At 42.3% G+C, this 25,301-nt stretch overlaps 1 protein-coding gene across 3 annotated transcripts; it reads right to left on the bottom strand.

The window, feature by feature from the left end:
• Positions 1-744: 744 nt before the first annotated feature.
• Positions 745-25,301, bottom strand: STAT2 (signal transducer and activator of transcription 2). Of its 3 annotated transcripts, none has more exons than XM_074226374.1 (24): positions 25,198-25,301; positions 14,001-14,288; positions 13,681-13,831; positions 13,414-13,512; positions 13,131-13,229; positions 12,946-13,024; positions 12,500-12,567; positions 11,947-12,095; positions 10,290-10,442; positions 10,055-10,147; positions 9,268-9,327; positions 9,081-9,101; positions 8,668-8,761; positions 8,280-8,327; positions 8,117-8,200; positions 7,894-7,992; positions 7,663-7,798; positions 7,135-7,190; positions 6,950-7,044; positions 3,188-3,327; positions 2,792-2,974; positions 2,490-2,547; positions 1,453-1,613; positions 745-1,201 (listed from the first exon to the last, which is right to left on the bottom strand). In XM_074226374.1, the coding sequence occupies exons 2-24, from the start codon at positions 14,129-14,131 to the stop codon at positions 1,056-1,058; spliced, it is 2,403 nt and encodes an 800-aa protein (XP_074082475.1). In that variant the 5' UTR covers positions 14,132-14,288; positions 25,198-25,301; the 3' UTR covers positions 745-1,055. The 3 variants fall into 3 exon arrangements, with proteins under 3 accessions (XP_074082475.1, XP_074082477.1, XP_074082476.1); XM_074226376.1 differs by having other exon boundaries at positions 2,792-2,920; XM_074226375.1 differs by having other exon boundaries at positions 13,131-13,217.

Here is a 25,301-nt window from a genome sequence, read left to right as displayed (position 1 = left end):
GAGTTTAAAATAATAAAAGGTAAAACACTGCAATTTGCCTCTCATTTCTAAGCCTGTTTAGTGATTGAAAATCACCAAATGAAATGAGCCTGAATCATTAAGGGAATGAATATTAAGAGTTCAGCTTGGAACCTATAGGGGGTTCTGGGGACAAAAGGGTAAATTCCCTTAAAAACCAATGGGATTCTCCCTTAAAGGACACTGAGGCCCCCCCATTGAAGGGGATTTTATCACCCCAGGGAAGCTAACATCTTGGGGATAAAGGAGGGGTTAGTGGGTGCTTTCTTGCCTCTGTTTCATTGTTGTTCCTGGCTCTTTCCTCCTCCTCCTCAGCCCAACCTAGCCCAGACCAGCCCAGTCCTCCCCCTTCATAGATGGGAAAGAAGAAAAATAACAGGATGGCTGTTAGAGAACAGTTTATTGTATTGGCTTTGTTTTTATCCAGTTATACTGGGTAACTATTATAATACCAGGACCTGCTTGATCCCCAGCATTATTTTTATCAGAATTATCAAAGTGCAAATGTGAGATTTTGCCATGGGTAATAAGGGCAAAGGCAGGACAGGAAAGCAACACAGGAAGAGGACAGAACAGTCAGAAATTCAGGCTTGAGGTCACATAACTATATGACAATGGACAGGTCATAAAATGAATACAGTAGGTACAGTGGGACTTGTCCATGCTTCACAGGGTGGCTATTGCTCATGGAAAAAGTACTTTGTAAACTTCAAAAGACTAGAGAACCAAGTTATTAGTGGGTTTATTCACTCCCATCTCAGGAGAGAGCCTCACAAAGTAAAATGAAGCAGACATTGCTTATCTTTTACAAGGAAAAACTGGGTACATGGGACTTCACAAAGTACAAAGAAGAGACAATTTGAACTGGGTATGGGAGAACAGGAAGTTTTGTTTCTTCCTTTTCCTAATTCCATTCCTCCACCACCACCACTGCCGCCCCCGACCCACGCCAAACAAAGAAACACCAGGGTCTTGATGTCTACCATATCATGATGGGGAGGGATAAAGGAGGCAGAAGAAAAAAAGAAATTTAATTCCTAGTAATTAGGAAGATCAAAAGTAGCAGTGCCTTCCATGAAGTGGCTCACAGAGGTAGGGCCCTCATCTCCTGGGGTCAGGATAGGTAACACGGGGTCATCTCTCAGCAGGATAGCATCCCGGGTCAGTATGTCATTGTTCAGGGCTAGGCAGTGCAGAAAGGGGAATCAGGTCAAAGGCCTAGACAGAAAGCTGCCTCTCCAATAGCTAGGAAGCACTGGAAAGGCTGAGAGGGTCACTATGAGTGGGAGAGGGCTTGAGCTGAACCCTTTGCAAATTGTCTTTCTCAGTTTAGAATCAAAAACTTCTGCTCTTTCAGCTACAGGCTACAGGATACTCTAGTTAGGTTTTGGGCAACCTCTGCAGAGCTCACGGCCAATATTCACCCTCACTCACCTTCGATATCATTCACCTTCAGAGTGAGCAGGTCGTCTCCTATTTCCTGTAGGTCAAAGGGAAGCTCAGGCTCCTGCTCCCACCCTAGATGTGGCTCCAGATTCAAGTCTGGCACTTCTGGCTCCAGTGACTGACATGGTGACTGTACCTCATCAACCTGCCTAAATACACCAGGAAAGATATAAAGAGACAAGATTCAGTTATTGTGTGTGTTTATTATTGATCAATCAATATGCATTTATTGAGTGCATTGTTCTAAGTGCAGGAGATCCAAAGAAAAAGACAAAAGTCCCAGCCTTCAAGAAGTTTATGTTCTAAGAGGTCTTAAAACACAGAGTAATTAGAAGGTAGCTTATAGAGAAGCTGGGGGAGGTGAGGCTGAAGTTGAATCTTAAAGAAAGCCAAGGAATCTAGGAATCAGAGACTAAGAAAAACATTCTAGGTCTGGGGACAGAAGAAATCATATGAAGAAAAGCAAGTAAACTGTTATGGCTGTACCACAGAATGTATGGAGAAAACACCATGTTAAAACACTGGAAAGAAAGGAAAGGGTTAAGTGGTGAAAAGCTTTAAAAGCCAAACAGAGGAGTTTCTATTTGCTCCTTGAGGCTAGAGGGAAACACCAGCAGTAACTGAGGAAACAACATGATCAGACTTTGGTGGCAATGTGGGGAAGGAGTCTGAGTGAGGCAGGGAGATCCACCAGAAGGCTCTTGCAACAGCCCAGGCCAAGGGGAGAAGGGCCAGACTAGGGCAGAGTTTGTATGAGCAGAGATAAGGGAATTCCTATAAGAGATTCATAGAGAAGAGGTTGAGGAATAGGGGTGAAGTAGAGGGTTGAAGTTCTTTTGTTCCAAAAACAGTAAAGGACAGAAAGTTAGCAGAGAAGGAAGAATAGAGGAGCACATGAAGAACAAGAAGACTAGGAAGAAAGAAGAAATATTTTAGGAAGTTGGAAAGATAAAGGAAGGCTGAAAGAAGTTGACATGGACTGGTGAAGAAAGCATGGCAGCTTAGGAAAGGAGGTCTCATCTTACCTGTTGGATACTACAATGAGTTCCCTTCTTAAGTATTTCCTGTGGTTCATAAAATCATCTGTATTAGGGAGAGATATAATCCATGCTGGATTAGGAAGGAAGAATGATCTAGAAGGTAAATCAAAGCTCCAGCCCCCTCCTATTGCCTTCAATCCCACACTACCCAAGTTGGTCACTAACTGGATGACCCTGCTCAAATCACTCACGCCTCACTGAATCAGTGTTCCCATTAAAGAGTTGCAGGGGTTAGATCATACAATCTCTAACAGGACTCCTTGAGCCCTAAGATTCCATGTTTCTACCTTTCTCACGGTAATAGGGTCCAAAAGCTTCATCCCGGGGTATGCCAGGGTAAAGGAAGCACAGTGGGTTCTCAGGCACATTCTCCTCAGCCAGTAACTGGTAATGACGGATGATCTCTGTAATCGGGACTAATTGCAGAATTTCTTTAGTATACGGCTCTACTGATTGAAGGACCACCTTGTCTGAGGCAGGGAGGAGAGGAAGAGAAGACATTATAAGGAATAGAAGTCTGCCTTTTCTATGCCAAGGCACTGGTCACTCTCCCACTCCTTAATCCCAGTCAAGTAATCAAAGAGGTCAGAGATGAAGTGGTCAGAAGTCAAAAGGGCAAACCAAGCAGAGATAAAAACTTGGTAAGGGAGAGGACTAAGGGAGGTTATGTCTTTCAGACTTACCATCATCTTGATGTTCCACCCATGAACAGGTGATGCCCCCCTCTTGTGAAGTCTCACTGAATCGCAGCAAAAAGGTACCTGGCAGTTTTTTTTCCAACAACCGTAGTGCCTGGGCACGGGTCACAAAGCCCTTAATGTGCCTGCAATATGGAACGGAAAGAAGGAAGTGGGAAACAGTTGGCAAATGAGCCCCTTTGCTTCTTTCCTATGAGAAGTAGTGTGAGTGGACAGAAGACTGATTTTTGAGAGTGAGAAGAGACTCAGGTATAATCTGCTTTCTGGGAGTCCAGGATCAACTCCTGTAACCTGGATAAACCCATTCCCTTATCCATAAAAAAAGGGATATTCAGGGGCGGAGCCAAGATGGCGACATGAAGGGACTGAGTCTTAGGAGCTCTCTGATAAAAACTCATAAACTAAGGACTCTAACTAAACTTTCGAGAGACAGAACCCACAAAGTGACCCAGTGAGGCAGTTCTCCTACTCAAGGTAACCTGGAAAAGAGCAGAAAGGCTCTGCTCCCTTGGGCCGGAGGGGCAGCCCGCCAGAGGGATGGCCCCCCAGAGCAAAAGAACTTCAGCCTCCCGGAGACAGCCCCAGGGCGCTGGGAGACTCAGCTCACAGCAGCAGGGAGAGTCTCCTGAGCTGCACCCCGGGGAGCACCAGCACAAAGTGGGGGAACTGTGGGGAACCTCTGCCAGAGCAAGCACGTGGAGCCCAGCCCTCGGGGCACACAGGGAGCAGCTTGGTTTTTCTGCAGCCCAGACCTGGAAACAGAAGCAGGAGCCCCCAGGGCATGAGCCCATTGAGCTGAGGGAGGGGAGTGAAGAGAGACTGCAGAGCTCTGTCCTTTGCCCCTGGAACAGGACTCTGGAGCTCTGACCACATTCTGATCCTGATCGCAGTCTAGGCCCCCCCATAGAACAGCAGGGCTCCCCACCACCTCAGCCCCGTGGCAGAGGGGGGGTACTTATGGTCATTCACAGACCAGGAGGGAGGACAGAACCTCACACACTGAGACCCTTGTGGGAGTGCCCCAAAAGCTCAGGAAGCACCCCAAAAAAACAGGCTTAGGCTGGGAAAATGAACAAAGAAACAAGAGGAAGACCATTGAGAAATATTTTGCAAATGAGCCCAAGAAGGATCAAAATACTCAGTCTGAAGATGAGGAAGCACAAGCTCCTGCATCTAAAGACTCCAAGAAAAACAGAAATTGGGCTCAGGCTATGACAGAGCTCAAAAAAGTCTTTGAAAATCAAAGGAGGGAGTTAGAAGAAAAACTGGGAAAAGAAAGGAGAGAGATGCGGGAAAAACATGAAAATGAAGTCAGCAGCTTAGTCAAGGAAATCCAAAAAAATGCTGAAGAAAATAGCATGCTAAAAAACAGCTTAGGTCAAATGGATAAAACAGTTCAAAAAGTTATTGAGGAGAAGAATGCTTTAAAAAGCAAAATTGGCCAGATGGAAAAAGAGATAAAAAAACTCTCTGAGGAGAATAAATCCTTCAGACAAAGAATAGAATTCAGGGAGATTGATGAATTTACCAGAAATCAGGAATCAATACTTCAAAACCAAAAAAATGAAAAATTAGAAGAAAATGTGAAATATCTCATTGGAAAAACAACTGATATGGAAAACAGACTTAGGAAAGATAATCTGAAAATTATTGGAATACCTGAAAGTCATGATCAGGAAAAGAGCCTTGACATCATTTTCAAAGAATTACTACAGGAAAATTGCCCTGATATTCTAGAAGCAGAGGGCAAAATAGAAATGGAGAGAATCCACCAATCCCCCAGAGAAAGAGATCCCAAAAAAACAACCTCCAGGAATATTATAGCCAAGTTCCAGAACTCCCAAGTCAAAGAGAAAATATTACAAGCAGCCAGAAGGACACAGTTCAAATATCATGGAGCTGCAGTCAGGATCACACAGGACTTAGCAGCAACTACATTGGAAGCTCATAGGGCTTGGAATACAATATACCAGAAGGCAAAAGAGCTTAGAATGCAGCCAAGAATGAACTACCCAGCAAGGCTGAATGTCCTCTTCCAGGGAAAAAGATGGACTTTCAATGAACCAGGGGAATTTCAAAGGTTCCTTTTGGAATGGCCAGAGCTGAACAGAAGGTTTGATCTTCAGATACAGGACTCAGGTGAAGCATGGAGATTGGAGGAGAGGGGGGAAATAGGAGGGACTTAATGAGGATGAACTGCATGTATAGAAAAATGATACTGATAATATTCATATGAACCATCTCAGTTAATAGAGCAGGTAGAGGGAGCTTTTATAGTTGAAGCACAGGAGAAAGCTGAATTCGAAGATAAAATATGGTGTAAAAATGGAGTCAATAAGAAAAAAGGGAAATGGAATGGGAGAAAGAAAAAGGAGAGGGGGAATAGTCCAAGATATTTCACATAATAAGATTTTTTTTATTACAATGAGCTATTGCAATGATATAGAAGGGGGGAGGCAAGGGGGAATGAGGGAACCTTTGCTCTCATCAGAGATGCATAGGAGAGGAAACAGCAAATATACTCAATGGGGTATAGACAACTGGAGTAAGAAGGAGGGGGGAGCAGGGGGAAGGGGTGGGGATGTGAATAAAGGAGGACAGGATGGACCATGGGGGGACAGTGGTCAGATATAACACATTTTCTTTTTTTACTTCTTGCAAGGGGCTGGGATTGGATGGCCTGCCCGGGACCATAGGGCCAGATGGATTCTGGGCCTAAGGGGTGGTATGGGGGCTCAGGGCTTCTTGGCCCCAGGACCAGGGATCTGTCTTTTGTGCCACTCAGTGACCCTACAGCAGAGTCAGAGTGAAAGGAGAGAGAAAAAATATAGGACGTGGTAGTGGAGAAATAAGAAAGGAGGGAGTTGTGATCAGCAATGGCAACGTTGGAAAAATATGGAAGTAACTTTTGTGATGGACTCATCATAAAGAATATGATCCACTCACGATAGAGTTGATGGTGTTGGAACAAAGACTGAAACACATTTTTTGTTATTATTTGGGGGAGGGTGCAGGGCAAGTGGGGCTGGGTGGCCTGCCTGGGGCCACATAGCAGGGTGATCATTGGGTGTCTGGGACCGGATTTGGACCCAGGTGCTCCTGGCTCAAGGGCCAATGCTCTGTCTGCCACCCAGCCACCCGTACTATTATTACTATTTTATTTTATTTTGGGTCTTTTTTTTTTCCTTCTTTTTGGTTTATGTAGGGCAGTGGGGATCGGGGAGCTTGCATGTCACACGGCTGGGTGATTGTTGGGTTTACGAGGCTGGATATGGACTCAGGTGCTCGTGGCTCCAGGGCTGGTGCTTCGTCCATTGCACCACCTGGCCATATCTACAATTATTACTATTATTTTTTTTAATTTTAATTTTTTTCTCCCCCCTTTACTTTTTTGCCCAAGCAAGTCTATCTATATTCATGGGGGGAGGGGTATTTTGTTTACTTGTAAAAAAGTATATTTTATTAATGTAAAGAAAAACATTTGTACAAAATGAGAATAAAAAATAAATTAAAACAAAAAAAAGGGATATTCATATGACACAGCACCACTAGGAGGCTCAAATGAGAAATGTAAAATGCTTTGCAAACGTTAAAGAGACACTGAAATGCCAGTCAGGACCATACCAGCTCCAGTCTCCAGAAGAGCACCACAGGGCTCACTGTGCCCACCAGGGGGAGCCCCAAACCCATGCTCAGTGGAGCAGAACAGGTGGCGGGGGAGGCAAGGCCAGAGTGTCCACATCATACCCATCTTTCCAGATCTCTTTCAGGTGAGTGTGGACCAGGTCCAAGATCTTGTCAAACCATGTCCAGAAAGGCTGCTTCCCTGGAGGGCTGTCTTGCTAAAGGAGAGTAAAGGAAGAGGAAACACCTCAGAGAATGTGAAAGGAGCCTAAATGGAGGGGGGTCTATCATCAGAGAGCAGTCATTACCTTGGAGAAGGTAATCCAGGATAGCAACAATTGCGACTCTTTCTTATGCTCTTTCCCTGAAGGTCAGAAGGACACAGGGGGTTCAAACAGAGGGACAGTTCTGGAAAATTCCATGATATTTTTAAGGGAGAACATGCAACTGGCACAGAGAGGACAGGCAGGGGTTCTCTTAACTCTGTCTTCAAGTATCTGAAGGGGTCTTATGTACAATTAGATTTATCCTGGTTGTCTCCAGAGATCACACCCACAGGAGGAAGGGATAGAGGACTCCAGATAGTTAACTAGGCAAGAATGGAATAGAGCAGGCTGCCAGGAGAGCTGGCAAATTCTTCAGCACCAGAAGCCTTTGAGCTGAAAGCTCGTTTGCAATATCTGCAGGGCACAGATTAGACTAGATGCTCTCTGTTGCCCCTCATCACCTTAAAATTCTGTGGTTGGACAGGGGTGGACAAGTGGACAGGGACTAGACAGGGAATGTATGACACCAAGGGGATTGGAGTTTCTCAAGGGAATGGAAATCATCTGTACCAAACAGCTTTTTCTTCAGCATGTTAAGTTGCTCTTGGTCAAGGCCTCGGTCAGTACAGGAAAAGAACTGCCAGCTGAGGGCTGGGCCCAACACCGTCCATGGGGCCTTAGGGGGTTTGGAAAAGAACTTCTGGTTCTAGAGAGAAGATGGGAAGGCCAGTCCATGTCAGAGGTGCCTGTGGCTCTACAGCCCTCCCTGTCACACTGGAGAATCTCTCCCTGGTCTCTTACCTGGGGATCTGAGCTGAGCAGGTTAAACCAGAGTATGGCAGCCCAAGCATTGGAAAGCTGGTTCATGTTGGAGATTATCACTACTGGAAGACTATTGGTCTAAGAGGAAAGGAGGGAGAGAATGTCCCATGGTGATACCAGCAGGCTTGGTGCTCCATCCCCAGAGGGGAAGGCCCCTCTCTCTCCCTCTCTCATCTCTTCTTTTCCTACTAGCATCTTTTACCTTCAAGTCTAGCTTCAGACCTTGGTAGGAGTATTGGACAGTGAAGTTAAAGATGTGAAGTTCCTCAGTCACAATGGGCAGGCCCTAAAAGATATAGTTCCTGGTAAGCAAGCACTGCTGGCTGCCTGACAACAGAACCAGCCCCTTCTCTCCCCAATCTCACCTCACTGCTGCCTTTCCCAGAGACACTGGTCTTCTGCTCCTTCACTGTCTGGGAACAGAAGAGGAGGGAAAAGGGGTTAGAACAGGGTCCCCTTATACTTCTAAAACCCTTAATGGTTTGCAAAGAATTTTATATACATTATCTCACTTGAGCTTCACAGCAAACCTGAGAGGTAGGTACTGTTATCCCCTTTTACAGATGAGGAAACTGTTTCAGAGAAGTTAAGTGACTTGCCAGAATCATCTGACTAGTAAGTATTTGGGGTGGGATTCAAATTCAAGTATCTCAGGTTCTTTGTCCAGCACTCTGCCTCCTCTTGCAATGCCACTGCCTCATCCCCAAATTTCTCCCCTTCATTCGTGTCTCTGAGGGTTCTGATTCTACCCACCAGGCAGCGGAAGTCCCAGATCAAGCCTTGGCTTCTTCCTTTCTCAGGAGTTAAAGTTTTCCGTTCTGAGGGTAGGATGTTGAATGTTCGGAAGCTGCTCCAATTGAAATAATAAAACCAAAAGTATCAATAACTGGCATTATTGCCAGTGGTCCTTTTTTACATAATGCTTTCCTTACAATACCTAAATTGAAAGATCAGATGGCATCAAAGACATAGATGAACTTGCCTCTGGACTCCCATTTGTGAAGTAAAGTTCCAGGAGGCAGGGGACATACAGGAAATCTGACAAGTGGCCAGGATCTGGCCAAATCCCAGCCCCGCCCCCTCTGGAGGTTCAAGGGTTAGGAGACAAAATTATCCTCTTTTGTCCTTGTCACATCCCATTCCACAATGAGTTCCCAGGCTCTTACCCTTTTATTTGGGGAGTATGCCTGTGAAATAAGAAAAGAGAGTTAATGGGGCAGCCCATAGAACTGGAGTCTCTTCTTAGGAAGAGAATCCCCCTTTTAGTGCCCAGATTCCCTCCCTCCCTCCTGTAAGTACCCTCCATCCTAACAGCCCTCTATTCATATGTACACACTCCTCTCCCTGACTCACTTGTCAATGGAGATGTGCACAGTCAGGGGCTCATTCGCATCCTGCAGCCTCACCAAGAGCCTGCACAAGGAACGGAAAAGGCTGGTCAGCCTTGGCCTTTGGCCAAGATGTTTGAAGGGTCAGTGGGGAGTAGGGGGAGTTTGAAGGAAAGTAGTAAGAAGAGAATCACTTGGGTTTGAATTCTAGCATTCCTATTTTCTACCTGTGTTACCTATCTCTGCAAGCTCCTTAATCTCCTCAATTGTAAAATAAGGGATTTCCACTCTTTAGAACCATTCGGCTGTGTTTATAATTCAGGTTTTTTTTACCCAGTCTGGAATGGGCTTCATATCCCAGCCTGACCTCCTTACCTTTCTTCAAGACCATTAGATGGCATCTTCTCTATGAAGTCCTTCTTTAACCACCCAATTGAAAGTGATCCTTCCCTTCTCAAATATCTCACAGCACTGCACCTGGACCTTTCCTTTTCACTCATCTTAATCTCCTTTTATATTTGGGAATTTATTCTTCAACCCTTTTAGATTACAAACTCCTTGAGGGCAGGACCCATGTCATATCTATCCTTAGCATTGAGGACACACTTTTCACATGGTGGTCTCTTAAATATCTGTTAAATTGAAACTGGGAAGAAAAAAAATGAAGGAGATGAGAAAGGGAAGAGAGAGAATAGAAACTTTTCTTTAACCAAAAAGTAAAACATCCATTCAGCACAAAAGAAGGAAGATTACATAAATATAGGAGGAAGAGGGAACCATAATTTGGGAGAGATTGTCACTATGATACCAACCGTGTTTGGACAGAAAACTTATTCCCAGTTTTAAGGACAAGAGGTCGATTGACAGGCAGAACCATCTGAGGCTGAGATTCCACTATAAAGGCTCTAGGGCAGGGGAAAGAAGGGAACTGTTGAGTGTGTGACACAGAGTAGCTCCCGAGTCTCCTAAGGCCCAAGTTTTCTCTGCTCTTCCCCTCCAAAGGCCTCTTTCTGTCTCCCCAGGATTGTATGCCTTCCATAGTGGTACCTTTGGAGGAGAAGCTGCAGCAATTCTAACAACCCCTGTAAAGGTAGCTTGGTTTTCAAGGGATCATTCTCATAGCTGACTTCATTGCTCAAATCCTCAAGTTTCTGCAATTGTTGCTTTAGTTGGAATAGTATCTTTGCTCCATCTGTAAACCTAGTTGGGGAGATGGAAAAAAGAGGAAATGGATGAAATGACAAGATCCATAGAGATCTCACCCCTCCCCTAAATGGCTCTCCTTCAGTCACTCTGAAGATCTAAAAATAAGATTGGTTTAAAAAATAAAAGAAGCAACTAGGCTGTAGGTAAATCTGCTCTCCCAACAGAAAAGGATAAGGGCTGGGAACACAGAAGGGTGAGTTCAAAGGATATGAAGAGGTCACTTTCCTAATCAAGAAATACCAATGGGTACCTTTTTTTTCTTTTAACATTTTATATGTTTTCCAATTATATACAATAGTAATATGTACCTATCATTTTTTGCAAGGCTCTGAATTCTACAATTCCCCCCCTTCCCCCCCCCCCACAGAAGGCTGTCTGACAGTCTCTACATTGTTTCCATGCCATACATTGATGTAAATTGAATGTTGTAGGAGTAAACATAAGAATAAACATAAATGCCTTCCTTCCAAGAAGATGGGAAACCTCCAGAATAGAGAGAGAAAAATGTACTCCAGTCTGTGTTCAGATTTCAATGGCTCTATCTCTGGGGTGAGTTGCTTTCTTTTTTTTGCAAGGCAAATGGGGTTAAGTGGCTTGCCCAGGGCCACACAGCTAGGTAATTATGAGTTGCTTTCTTTATCATAAGTCCACCAGAGAAGCTGTTTCAATATTTTTCCCTCAGTTGCGATTACTAGTTGTACCTCCACTCTATTTCTCCCCACTCTCATTTATTCCATTCTCTCTCTCCTTTCATCCTGGCCCTGTCCAAAAGTGTGTTGCATCTGGGTACCTTCTCCCCCAAAGAGTACCTTTTGAAAAATTGTTCAAACCCCCTCCGATAATCACAGAAATGCACATTTAAGTAACTCCACTAAATTTATAACAGTTAAAAAGAGCAAAATTCAGCACTGTCTGAGCTATGGTGAGAGATATCTGTTGCTGATGGTGTGGGTTTTTTGAAAAGAAACATGGGGGCAGCTAGGTGGTGCAGTGGATAGAGTACCTGCCCTGGAGTCAGGAGGACTGGAGTTCATATCTGACTTCAGGCACTTAATAATTACCTATCTGTGTGACCTTGGGCAAGTTACTTAACCTCATTGCCATGCAAAACAGAAAAAAAAAAAGAAGAAACATGGCAGATAAAAATTATAACAATATTGGACTTAGATATATCACTATGACTATGCCCTATGGATGTTTTTGATGGTTCTTTCCACCAATTTATGCCAAACACAAAAAACTTTACATAGATACTTTATGTTCAAATTAGTAAAAAAACAAAACCCCAAATCCTAAAATCAATAATTAAAGAATGGGTTCACAAATTTTGTTATTTAAGTGTATAGAGTACTATTTGCCATAAATAAAATATGAACAGAAAAAAAACCCTAGACTAGACTGGATGAGATTGCTGGAAGGGGTTGAATTAGGGTCACTTTTTGGAAGGTAAGGCTGCCAAGCATCACTAGAGGAAGAGAGGCAGGAAAAGTCACCTTACCAACTCTCTAACTGATCCACGCCTCGGTGTGCCGGGGCCCCAATACAGGCCTTTTGCTGCTGCTCTTTCCATTCGTCTAGCTCCTGCAGCAGGAGTGTACTCAAAGTAGAACACTGGCCCAGCAATGTTCTGGAGGCATCCAACACTTCCTAAAGTCAAGAAGCATACAAGTCTTAACCCCAGCCAATACCCACTGTCCCATCACCCTTTACAGCTTGCCCAGGTACTGCATCATGCCACAGTCCAAGAAACCAAGGTCAAGATAAACTCTGCCTCCCTCCCCATATGTTTCTTTTTTTTTTTTAGGTTTTTGCAAGGCAAACAGGGTTAAGTGGCTTGCCCAAGGCTACACAGCTAGGTAATTATTAAGTATCTGAGACCAGATTTGAACCCAGGTACTCCTGACTCCAAGGCCAGTGCTTTATCCACTACGCCACCTAGCCGCCCCTCCCCATATGTTTCTATAGCCAGCCTGGGCTTCCCCCACCTCATCCCCCCCCCCCCCAGTTCTTCCTTCTGGCTTCCACAATACCCATTCACATCTGCCTCCTACCTTTCTTTTTCGGTCCAGGTCATTGAGTGTTTCCTGCAGGAGTTGTTGTTGCCTGGCCTGGTTAGGGGCTGGACAGCAAAGGCAAGAAGCAGGGATCAGAACCAAGGCTCAGACACCCAAGTTTCTTTCCCGACTTGTTTCTGGTCTTGGGAGAGGGCAAATGTCCCAGTAAGTTAGGAAAAGTATCAAGTAAGACAGAGGTTTGGAGAACAGTGAGAGAGAACTAGTCCAAACCCAACTCACTAATACCACAGGTCCCATTTACCCCACTAGTCTTCTCAGAACTTCTTCCAGCATCTCTTCCCCCCTCCCCCCTCCCAGCCCAACCAGTCACCTCAGACATCTAAATCTACTGCTAGGTGCCCCACCCCCTCCCACCTTCCTCACCCCTCCAAGACCCTCAGCAGCCTCCAAGAAAAAGATCCCATCCCTCAGAATCACTCAACCTGAGGGGTTTTGTGTCTTGAATCGAAAAGAGAAGACATCCTGTAGGTCACTCAGATTGTAAACATCCTTAATCAGTTTCTGCAGAGTGGGAGGGGAGAACAAAGCTGAGATGAGGAAGGGAAGGTAGGGACTTACAGGGGAGATCAATGGGAACCCTGCCCACCCAGCTTCTGGCTCTTACTACCTGCATCATATCCTTCAATTCCTGGATCCGAGTCTCAATCTCCTGTTGCTGTCTTGTTTTCATGGGTACCTCAGGGTCTACATGGTCCTGAAAGAAGGACTATAAACATATCTGCCCACTGACTTAGTACCTGTTGTTCTGTTACCACCCTAGTGTGGCTGAGGGACCTTGATGGATATGCTGTCTCCATGGACAATATGAAAGGCCTTCCCAGTCCTCCACTCCATCCCACCCCACCCCACTTCCTCAGAAATCCAACTATAACCAAGAGAACTTTCCTTACCTGTTGGGTCCTCTGAGCCTGGCTCATAATATTTTTTTCCTCTAGCAGCAGATCATAAAATAGCCCAGCCAGTTGGTTGGGTTTATCCTGGTACAAGGCCTAAATAGGGTTAAGGGGAACACCATGATTCCTTCATGGCCACCCTTGGTGCCACCTACCCCAGATGCTCAGCCTGCCTCTACTGCCATCCTTTAGTGTTTCCTGGACCTATATCCTACCCCTTGCCCTTTTCTGCTCAGTGCCCCTGTCAACCTCAACATTAATGACCTGAATATCACGGCAGAACTTTCTTAAATTATGTTGTAGTAGTAGGTCAGACTCCTGACTATAGTTGTTATATTGGGAGGCAAGTTGATCCAGGAGACGATGGAAGAGCAAGTAAGCATGAGATGTATCAGGGTCCATGGCTGCTTGGTACCTAGACAGCCAAGATAGAGAAAAAGGTAAGAATCTTTGTAGGGGTCACAATTCAGTGGCCCTGAGTAAGGTTTTTTCCTCTTATCCTAAGACCTCCCTCTCACTATTCATGTCCCATGTGCCCCAATTCTAGGAACCCTGGGAGCAGAGGGACCACTCATGAACCTTACCAGTTTTGGTCCTCAATCCAAGAAGCTAGGTGTTTCCGTACATCCATAGGCAAGAGACTTTTGGAATAAAGCTCATGTAGCCGCTCTTGAAATGGCCGGTCTAGCCCCTGAAGAATCTCCCACTTGGCCATCCAGGGCTAGACACTATAGGCCACAACAAGAAGAGAAGTATCCAATTGTGAATTTTTTCAGGTAGAGTCAGCTCCAGGCACACTGCAAATTTTTATAGTTCAGATGGGTCTGATTCGAGCTCAGAAGACCAGCAGAGTCTCTTCTGGTCAAGTATTCCTGTTACAGAAAAATAATAATATCAGTTTACATTTATATAGTGTTTTAAGATTTATAGAACTATTTGTTCATAGCAACTGTGAGGAATGAAGGGCTTTGTTGGTCTTCACAAGGTGTGGAGGGGGCCCCTCTGAAATCCATTACAAAGGGCGAATGGCCCCAGTCAATCACAAAACTGGGAGAATTCTCCAAATCTTATTCCAAAGATGACAAACAAGATTAGAAGAAACTAGTCCTTAACTAGTCAAGAAAGAGTAACCTAGTCTTGACCTTCTCCTTTGCACATGCTTAAAGAGATCTGTTCTTGCTCATTAGTAAAATAAGCAGGATGGGGAAACATATAGGAACCAATGTATCAATTAGATTTGTGACCCCAGCCTATGGTTGGCATGAAGTGGCAGGAACAAAGTTTTTCAAAGTGCATAAAAGAGCTTTTATGTTGGGATTTCCCTACCCCTCTCTCCCACCATGAGAGAGGTGTGCCATTTTTGTTAAGATATCTTAATGGGGCGGGTAGGTGGATAAAGTGGATAAAGCCCTGGCCTTGGAGTCAGGAGTACCTGGGTTCAAATCTGTCTCAGACACTTAATAATTACCTAGCTGTGTGGCCTTGGGCAAGCCACTTAACCCCATTTGTCTTGCAAAAACCTAAAAAAAAAAAAGATATCTTAATAAAAGCCATTTTAATCACTCTGGACTAAGTATTCTCGAGCTATTTATAACAATTTGGGGGCTCGTCTTGAGATACTAATGTAAATCAAGAAAGTAAGTGCACATGGCTTGATTTCAAACCCACTTTCTTGGTGTTCTTTGCTGGGGAAATATCTCAGAGATTCCTGGGAAGATTGGCCCGGGTTTGGAGCCAAGAGTGATTAAAATGTCTGGGAGGAGAACCACAGTTCTCCAAGGTGGCATAGATGGCCAGAACCACCCTGGACTGGCTGAGAAGTCCTCCATGTGGGAGAGATATCCCAAAGGAGAGGCCAGAGAATGATAGAGTACCCTGATGGAGGGGGATTTATGTTCCCTCTCCAGGAATTTCTCCAAAATCTTAAAGGAGGAAGGTTGCCTCCAGGTTTGGGGGGCAAGGGAGACATGTGGCTGCTAGTTGGAAGCCAAGGAAGTCAGAAGGAAGCCGGTTAGATCCAGTGCTGTGTGAGTTTGAATGTTCCAGCAGGAGTGTGTGTGTTCGTTCTATGTCCTGTCTTGTGTAAGTATCTGTTTTAGGCATTTCTGGGTCTGAGGATCCAGCTTAAGTTTTAAAAGAGGGATGGCTGGGAGTTGGGCCCTGGAATTTCAGAAGGTAAGGGGGAAGGAAGTATGCAGTGGCCCCCACGTGGAAATCAGTCTCTCCCTCACTGAGCCAGTGGTAGCTGTGCTAGGTGTGTTAAGGGAAGGGAGGGGGATTCTTAAAGAGAAAAAGCTGTGGTTTGAGGAGAGTTTAGAAGAGTTTAAGAGAAGAAGGAACCAGGGGCAGCTAGGTGGCACAGTGGATAGAACACTGACCTTCGAGTCACGAGTACCTGAGTTCAAATGTGACCTCAGACACTTAATAATTACTTAGGTGTGTGGCCTTGGGCAAGTCACTTAACCCCATTGCCTTGCAAAAAAACAAAACAAAAAACAAGAGAAGAAAGAACCTTTAAGGGAAAGATTGAGAAGTTCTATGAGAGATTTTTTTATCCTTATAAGTGTCTGGGAAAGATCCCATGCTTTCTCCCTGGGTTGGGGGAAGGGGTGGTGGGTTGGACATGTGGTGGTGTTGATCCCATCCGCCATCTTATTAAGACTTGAATCCAGGACTGAGTCTACCTAAGTGCCCCACCCGTGGGGGGTGGGGGGGTGGGGGGATAGACATGAGAGCTTAAGTACTTAAGCCTTAAAGGGAAAGATCCCTCCACAGGTGGGGTGTGTGATTGGGAAAGAGAAAAAAATATCTAAGATCCAGGGGTTAAGAGACTCCTTTATTGAAAGGAAATTATGTTTAATGAATATCTGCTGACCACATGGCCTGAGTAATGACTCTCATTGTTTTTAAAGTTTCTGAACTAGAGTTTTGAGAAGCACACTGAGGGATGCTAGTGTTTTAACGTTCTGACAAAATTAGTACAGAATGGGAGGATTTAAATAACCTAGATTTTAAATTAATTTGGGATTATAAACTATTTTAACACTATTGTAACTATTGCAAGGAGTTATGTGGTTTAGGATTTTAAACTCTATTCTAACACCTTTGGGTTAAAGAAAAGTGGTATTGTGTTACTAAGATGAGAAACAGGGGTGGCTAGGTGGCACAGTGGCTAGAGCACTAGCCCTGGAGTCAGGAGAACCTGAGTGCAAATCCAGCCTCAGACACTTAATAATTACCTAGCTGTGTGGCCTTGGGCAAGCCACTTAACTCCATTGCCTTGCAAAAAAAAAAGTCAGTAGTGCTATCAGATGAAGATTATGAGTTAATTTGAGGAAAACACTGCTGGTGAAGGGTGAAGACCAAATTGTTATTAAAAAGAAAAGAGGGGAGTTGTGAGGCATGAAGGGCTTTGTTGGTCTTCACAGGGTACAGAGAGGGGGGGCCCTTTGAAATCCATTACAAAGGGGGAATGGCCCCAGTCAATCATAAAACTGGGAGAATTTTCCTAATCTTATTCCAAAAATGACAAATTAGATTAGAAGAAACTAGTCCTTAACTGGTCAAGAAAGAGTAACCTAGTCTTGACCTTCTCCTTTGCACATGTTCAAAGAGATCTATCTGTTCTTGCTCATTAGTATAATGAGCAGGGTTGGGAAATTTATAGGAACCAATGTATCAATTAGATTTGTGACCCCAGCCTATGGTTGGCATGAAGGGGCAGGAACAAAGTCTTTCAAAATGCATAAAAGAGCTTGTATGTTGGGATTTCCTTGCCCCTCTCTCCCACCATGAGAGAGGTGTGCCATTTTTGTTAAGATATCTTAATAAAAACCATTTTAATCACTCTGGACTAAGTATTCTTGAGTCATTTATAACAGCAACCTTAAGTGGGGGGACAGTGAGATAATATCCATTAAACAGATAAAGTAAAAGAGGCTCAAGGAAATAACATGGTATTATAGAAAGTATCCTAGAATTGGGGTGAGGGAGTCTAATTTAATATAACATTTCAGAACTCTGTACCTCTCAGTTTTCTTATCTGAGAAACCAGGAGATTGGACTAGATCAATGATATCAAAATGAAATGTTAAACAGGCCACTAACATGCATATATTGTCTTAGAAAGTCACATATTAGAACATTATCCATGTTCTCTTGAATTTTTATGCTCTATTAAATATTTCCCAATTACAATTTTATCTGGTTTCCCACAGCACTCAGGAATAGATACTAAGGTCCCTGATATTCTGGAACAGGAACAAACCCTACATATTCTGAAAGTTCAAAACACTTGGCCTCTCTTGTCAGGCAAATGGAAAATAATATTTTCTAAATCATCCTCAAAACAAATCTAGTTTTATAAGATGGGGTTCATTCACTTTGCCATGCTTTAGATCCACCCGTCGTCTACAGTAGTCTCTCCACTAGGGGATAACCTTTTGAATTTCTAATTGCTTTCACATAAATGCCAATAGGTGCCTTGCATGGCACCTCCTAAGGGGACACTTTTTCAGTGCTGTAGACAGGCAGTGTCTTGATCTGGGAGTGAAGATTTCCTTCAGTCTTATTTCCTTGAGTTCTCAATGTGGATGTATACTCCAGGAAAATGAAAGATAGAAAAGGAAAAAAAAAAAAGGTATGTGGAAACCAAAACTAGTTCAGCTTAATTGTTTTTCTTCACTACAGAGAAGGCTACTGGTAGGGAATAGAGGAGCAAGCTAGAGAGAATAGTGTCTGGACCTCTGATGTGAAAATAATAGAAGTCATGGAGGTTCAATCCTGGGTCACTTTTGTGAACCCAGAACTAAAGGCCTTGGTGCTTTGGGATGATACAGCAAATCCTAGGTGGTCTTTGTCTTTATCTATCCCCCCGTCCTCAAAAAGGATGAGTTACATGAGTTTTAAAAAGCAGAGATGAGTGCTCCTCTCTCCATCTGCCTCAAGCCTTCCCAGTTCACTCTCCCAAACCAGCAACTTGGGAAGACTGGCCAGAGGGCTATTTACCTAAACTTGAGCATGAGCTCTTTGTTTTATTTCTTTATTGAATATAGGTGCCTGAGCAATGATTCTTTCTGAGCAATGATGCTTTCACCCTCAGAAGTGACCTTGGGAATCTGAGAATCCACAAGCATTACAGCTACATTTTGGGAGGAAACATGATAACTATTATACGATTTCTTGGGGAAGCTGACCATGAGCAGGCGGACAAGTACAATCCTTGGCCTGACTTGCCAGAAGAGAAGGTCTTGGAGGCTAATGTTTAGAAAGTGAGGTGATAGTAAAATGCTGATTCAGCAGTTCCATTCTTGAGGTTTTGATATTTTTTTTTAGCTTTTTTTTTTGCAAGGCAATGGGGTTAAGTGGCTTGCCCAAGGCCACACAACTAGGTCAGAAGGACCTGAGTTCAAATCTGACCTCAGACACTTGATATCTATGAACTGTGTAACCCTAGGCAAGTCATTTAACTCCACTGCCTCACAAAAAAAGAAAGAGAAGAAGGGATTAGGCAACCCAATGAAACAAAATTATAACAATCTCAACAAGACAAAATTCAATAATTTGTACATACAAGAAATATATTTAAAAATATGCAGAATGAAAATGAGATAAAGCATGATAATTACTACAGTAATAATTAGTATTTATATTGAAACTATTATGTGCCAAGTATATGCTAACTACTTTATTTTATTAGGCATCACAACAACTGTAGAAGGCAGGTACCACTATGAACCCTATTTTTTTTTTGCAAGGCAGTGGGATTAAGTGGCTTGCCCAAGGCCACACAGCTAGGTAATTATTAAGTGTCTGAGGTCAGATTTGAACTCAGGTACTCCTGACTCCAGGGCCAGTGCTCTATCCACTACGCCACTAGCCGCACCTTGAACCCTATTTTATAGGAGTTGACAGACTTTAACTAATTTGCAGGGTTATAAGACTAGCACAGGTCTGAGGCTGAATTTTGACTTGGGTCTTCCTGACTCCAGGGCCTGTGTTCTATTCAATGTACCAAATAACTGCCTATATTTAAGATTTTTTTTAGGAAGAGATTTGCAATTTTGCTATTGAATAAAATGAAAATAAAAATTCTCAATGTTAAAGATAATAGTAAAGAAACTACAATATAGTTAAGGGTACCATAATCAATGAACTAATATGAGTAGTTAATGCATATATAACAAATATACATCTACTTTCCCAAAGGAAAAGTTAATTAAGTTGCAAAAAGGCCTAGACTGTTACATAACAACATAGGAGATTTTAATGTTCCTTTCTCTGAACTGAACAAATTTAATTGAAGAAGACCACGACAGCAGGGAAGTAGTATCATGACAAAACACATGATTTGGATGGGGGGGTAGTGTTATGCTATGTCACCAAACTCACTTTCTCCTTGGGAGTCATCTGGGTCCAAGGGTCAGATATGAATCAGGGGAGCTGGAGATGGCTCTGAATTTGAGGCAATCAGGATTAAGTGATTTGCCCAGTGTTACATAGTTAGTAACATCAAGTATCTGAGGCTAGATTTAAGCTCCCCTTCTCCTGACTCCAAAGCCAGAGTTCTATCTATTGCACCATCCCCAACATTAAAGTATCCATATGTATACACAATTCTCAGTGCCACATGGGAACTTAAGAAAAACAGATCATGTGCTAGGACATAGAGAATTCATGAATATAAAGAAGTAGAAATACTGAACATATATGCTTTATAAATAGTCATCAATACAGCAAAAGATAGAGATATATAAAATAGAGGCTTAATGATGATATTCTGAATTCTGAGTAATTCCTAGAAATAATAATTACGTGAAAGAGAATGATAATGAAACTACATAATATTGCTGGGATGCAGATAAAATAATCCTCAGAAGAAAAAGCACTGAAAGCATATAAAGAAAAATTTTAAAAATAGAAGTTAAATATAAATATGAAATTAATGGAAATATAATAAATCATAACAAATAAATAAATAAATCCCCCCAGAGCACAAAAAGAAATCCTGAAAACTAGAGAAAGAGATAAATTAAAATAAAAAGGCTCCTGAAATGAGAAACAAGACTAAGGATGAATTCTTTGAAAAGATTAAAATCAATAAATTCCTTTTTTTTTTTGCAAGGCAAATGGGGTTAAGTGGCTTGCCCAAGGCCACACAGCTAGGTGTCTGAGGCCACATTTGAACTCAGGTACTCCTGACTCCATGCTCTATCCACTGTACCACCTAGCCCCCAAAACCAATAAATTTTTAATCACATAAGTATCCCTAAAAGAAGAAAATGAAAATAACATAGAAGTGAACAAAACATCAAATGTAAAAGAAAAAAATAATCAGAACCTACTATCCAAAAACATACAAAACTAAGAAAGCAAGAGGAAATAATTAACTAAAAAAACATAAACATAAATATATAAGCCAAAAAACTATGCCTATGGGATATGTGATCAAAGGATATGGACAAAGTTTTTAAAAGAAATGTAAATTAATAAGAAACATGGAAAATTGCTCCAAATCACTAAAAATAAAGAAAACAAAAATTAAAAATTCTGAGATTATATGGCACACTCAGCAAATCGGCAAAGAAAACAAAATATTAAACTAGACTACATTTTTGAGGAGCTAGAGAAAGTCAGACACATTAATACACAATTGTTTGGGTTGTGAATCTGTCCAACCATTTTAGAAAGCAATATGGAAGTGTGATAAATCCAGGCATCTCTTTGCTAGACATATACCTGAAGGAGGTAAAAACAAGAATGTTATAGGTCAAAAAATTCACTATAGCACTTTTTGTAGTAACGAATTGGAAACAAAGTATATGCTCTTTAATTGTAGAATGGTTAAACAAATTGTGATAAATTTATATAATGGAAAGTTACTGTGTAATAAGAAAAAAATCAATACAAATAATTCATAGATCCACAGGAAGGCATATGAATTGATAAAAAATGAAATGAGAGGTGGCTAGCTGGGACAGTGGATAGCGCACCGACCCTGGAGTCAAGAGTACCTGAGTTCAAATCTGTGTCAGACACTTAATAATTACCTAGCTGTGTGGCCGTGGGCAAGCCACTTAACCCCATTGCCTTGCAAAAACTAAAAAAAAAAAAAAAAAAAATGAAATGAATGGAATGATTCCCATAATGTCAATAAAAGAAATCCGAGAAAACCAGTACTGAATATTAGTTAATTATAAGGACCAAGTTTGACTCTAAAAGAGATAAAAGATCATAATCAGATCCAACTCTATCATTTTATAGTTGAAAAAAATATTCCTTTCTTTTTTGAAGAGATGGAGATATGATAAGGACTATGACACTGATGTGTTAGTTGGCTTGCAGGACCTACACTTTTTCCTCACTCTTTCTTTTTTGTTCTTTGCTACACGGAATGGCCTACTATTGTAAGGGGGTAAGAGAGATATGTTCAGAAATGAAAAAAAGGCAAATGCAAAAATATCAATAATTTTTTTAAAAGAAAAGATCATTACAAGACTACTCATGTTTCCATAGTTGGGCTAGATCAATATAATAAAAAAATGATGATGTCACTCTCTAAATTTATAATCCTATATTAAACTACCAAAGATATATTTTATTTATTTATTTATTTATTTTTGAGAGGCAAATGGGGTTAAGTGGCTTGCCCAAGGCCACACAGCTAGGTAATTATTGTCTGAGACCGGATTTGAACCCAGGTACTCCTGACTCCAGGGCTGGTGCTTTATCCATTGTGCCACCTAGCCGCCCAACAAAAGATATATTTTAAAGAGCTAGACAAAATAAAACCCAAATTTATTTGAAAAACAAAGGTCTGGAATTTCAAGGGAAAAAACAAATAAAGGAGACTAAAGGTAGGATGGTATTTTCAGACTTGAAAGTTTATTATAAAATAGCAATTAACAGAATTATTCTGTATTGGTTAATATGGAACAAAGTGAGAAAGACTACTGAAGCAAGAATCAGAAACAATCAAACTCAATAACGAGAACATGAATTTCTTCTTGGAAGAATGATTCTCTATATGACAAAAACATTGGGAAAACTCTTAAGCAGTTTGGCAAAAATATAGGTTTAGACCTTCATCATCATCACTACCACCACTATCTCTTTTTTTTTTCAAGATAGTGGAGTTAAGTAACTAGGTAATTATTAAGTCCCTGAAGCAGCATTTGAACTCAGATCCTCCTGACTCCAGGCCTGGTGCTCTATCCACTGTCCCACCTAGCTGCCCCCACCACCATCAATATCAACATAATATTAAGCTAGCATTTACATAGTGCTTTAAGGTTGTAAAAAATTTCACATATATGATCTCATTTTAACCTCATAACAAACCTTCAAGGTAGGTATTATTATTCTCATTTTAATATAAGATTGATGATTAAGACAGCTTCAGTGACTTGACTAGGGTCATCCAGCTAGTATTTGAGTTCACATCTGAACTCAGGTCTTCCTTACTTCAGGCCCAGCACTTCATCCACTGAGTAACAGAGCTGTCTGAGTATCTATATATCACAATGAATCAAAAATGTATACTTGAAAATTATAAAAATTTATATTGGGTTTTTTCTTTTGATTTTTTGCAAGGGGTAAATGACTTGCCCAAGGTCACACAGCTAAGTAATTATTAAATGTCTGATGTTGGATTTGAACTCAGGTCCTCCTGATTCTGGGGCCAGTGCTCTATTCACTGCCACCTAGTTGCCCCTCTAAAAATCCATATTGTTAAAACAAAATTTGGAGGAAAAGGAATTTTTCACAATTATGACCGGGGGAGAAATTCTTTAACAAGGTAAAGAGACAATCACAAAAAATGAAATGTAATGGAAAAGTTTTTGCATATATGAAATCAGTAGAAATGGGAAACTTGCTTAAGAGAAAAAACTTTTTGCATCACACAGAACCATGAAGACATTATATACAATGACTAAAAAAAGGACAATTTAAAAAAACCTGAATGCTCTGAAATGATAATGACCTATGAAAAGAACTGAGAAAATAGAGGGCTATCCCTTTATTGAAGAGGTAGGGTACTGTGATGCTAGAATATTGTACCGTTTCTCTGTTTACTGGCTTTACTGAACTGTTTTTAATCTTGGTCAAAAGAACAGTTTCAGATATTAGGGGAAGGGAAACAAATGTGATATAAAGAAGAGGAAGCAGAAGACAGGAATAGATTAACCCAAAAGCTCAGTCAGGAGGGAACCCTTGCCTGAAAACTGGGAGTCCAGAATATTCAGATCTTAGGCTTTTTAAGTCTTATCTTTTTTTTTTTTTAAGGTTTTTGCAAGGCAATGAGGTTAAGTGGCTTGCCCGAGGCCACACAGCTAGGTAATTATTAAGTCCCTGAGGCAGCATTTGAACTCAGATCCTACTGACCCCAGGGCTGGTGCTCTATCCACTGCTCTACCTAGCTGCCCCCTAGTCTTATCTTTCTATCCACCCACAATCCACATATGTAAATACACAAACACATGTATAAATGTATACATATATGCGTGTGTGTATATGTATACAATACATAAATACATGGAAGTACACATGCACTGTATGTATATAAAGCTCCTATAGAAATACCCATACAAGGCAGCTAGGTGGTGCAGTGGATAGAGCACCGGCCCCGGAGTCAGGAATACCTGGGTTCAAATCTGACCTCAGACACTTAATAATTACCTAGCTGTGTGTCCTCGGGCAAGCCACTTAACCTCATTGCTTAGTTTAAAAAAAAAAAAGAGAAAAGAAATACCCATACAAATACATAGGTATAATGTATGTGTAGATATAGATATATGTGTAGTGTTATATATTTATGCCTTCATTCTTTTTTCTTTTTTAGGTTTTTGCAAGGCAGTGGCTTGCCCAAGGCCATGCAGCTAGGCCGCATTTGAACCCAGGTCCTCCTGACTCCAGGGCCACTGCTCTAAGCACTGAGCCACCTAGCTGTTCCTAGTGTTATATAATTATGATGAATAAATTTAACATATATATATATATATATACACACACACACTATATATATATATATATATATATATATATATATATATATATATATATATATATATATTCCTACCATGTAGTAAAAAGACTCCAAAGAATTCTTTTGGGTCAAAAAAAAAATTGGAAAAAGGGCTAAGAATTCTAGTGGGAAAGGTGTTACAAACTAATCAAGAAACTTGTTAAAATACTGAAAGACTCTGATTTTATAGGTTAAATCCTGGACTGAAGTGAGCGACATCCGACGCAGGTACTGGAAGAAAGGTGACCCCGTTGTCAGCCTTTCCTGGGTTAGTGAAGCAGCTGGTGCTGAGCCTCCATCCACCCACTACTGCGGGCAGGGCCCGGGGAGCTGGTGCTACCCACCTCTAGCTGAGAGTGGTCTGCGGTGGGGGGGGGGGGGGAGGGGATTGATACCCGAAGGAATCAATCACTGGGACTCCAAATAGGGGCAACTCCCGCCCCCTCCCACCTAGTATTAATTATTAATAATCTGCCACACCGTACCGCCGCCTGGAGAATTTTAGGGAAGGGAGGGCTCAGGTGGGAGGGCAGGGTGGCAAGCCTGGGGTATCATTAGAGAAAAGGGGACGGTGGGGGAGGGGCGGGGGAGGAAGGAAATTGAGGAAACCCCGGGAGGGGGGCCAAATCAGAGCAGGCAAAAGGTCAAGGGGCGGGGGTCAGGGGTCAGTGGCTCGGAGCCGAGGGGAAGGGGCGGTCGGTTCTGCATCCCAGTTCAGAGGTCATCTCCGGCTTCACCCTCCCAAGGGGTCCTTTTACCTGGTGGGGGAGGGGTCTCTCTCGCCGAGACCCCACCGACTCCGGCCGGCCCGCTGGAGCGCAAACACTGGAAGCTCCGCCCCCTCGGCCCCCAGGCTCCTCCC

The sequence above is a fragment of the Macrotis lagotis genome, chromosome 2 (genome assembly GCF_037893015.1).
Source record: "Macrotis lagotis isolate mMagLag1 chromosome 2, bilby.v1.9.chrom.fasta, whole genome shotgun sequence".
NCBI lineage: Eukaryota > Metazoa > Chordata > Mammalia > Peramelemorphia > Peramelidae > Macrotis > Macrotis lagotis.
Note: the sequence above shows the minus strand (reverse complement) of the source record. Positions and strands in the feature narration are given on the sequence as shown.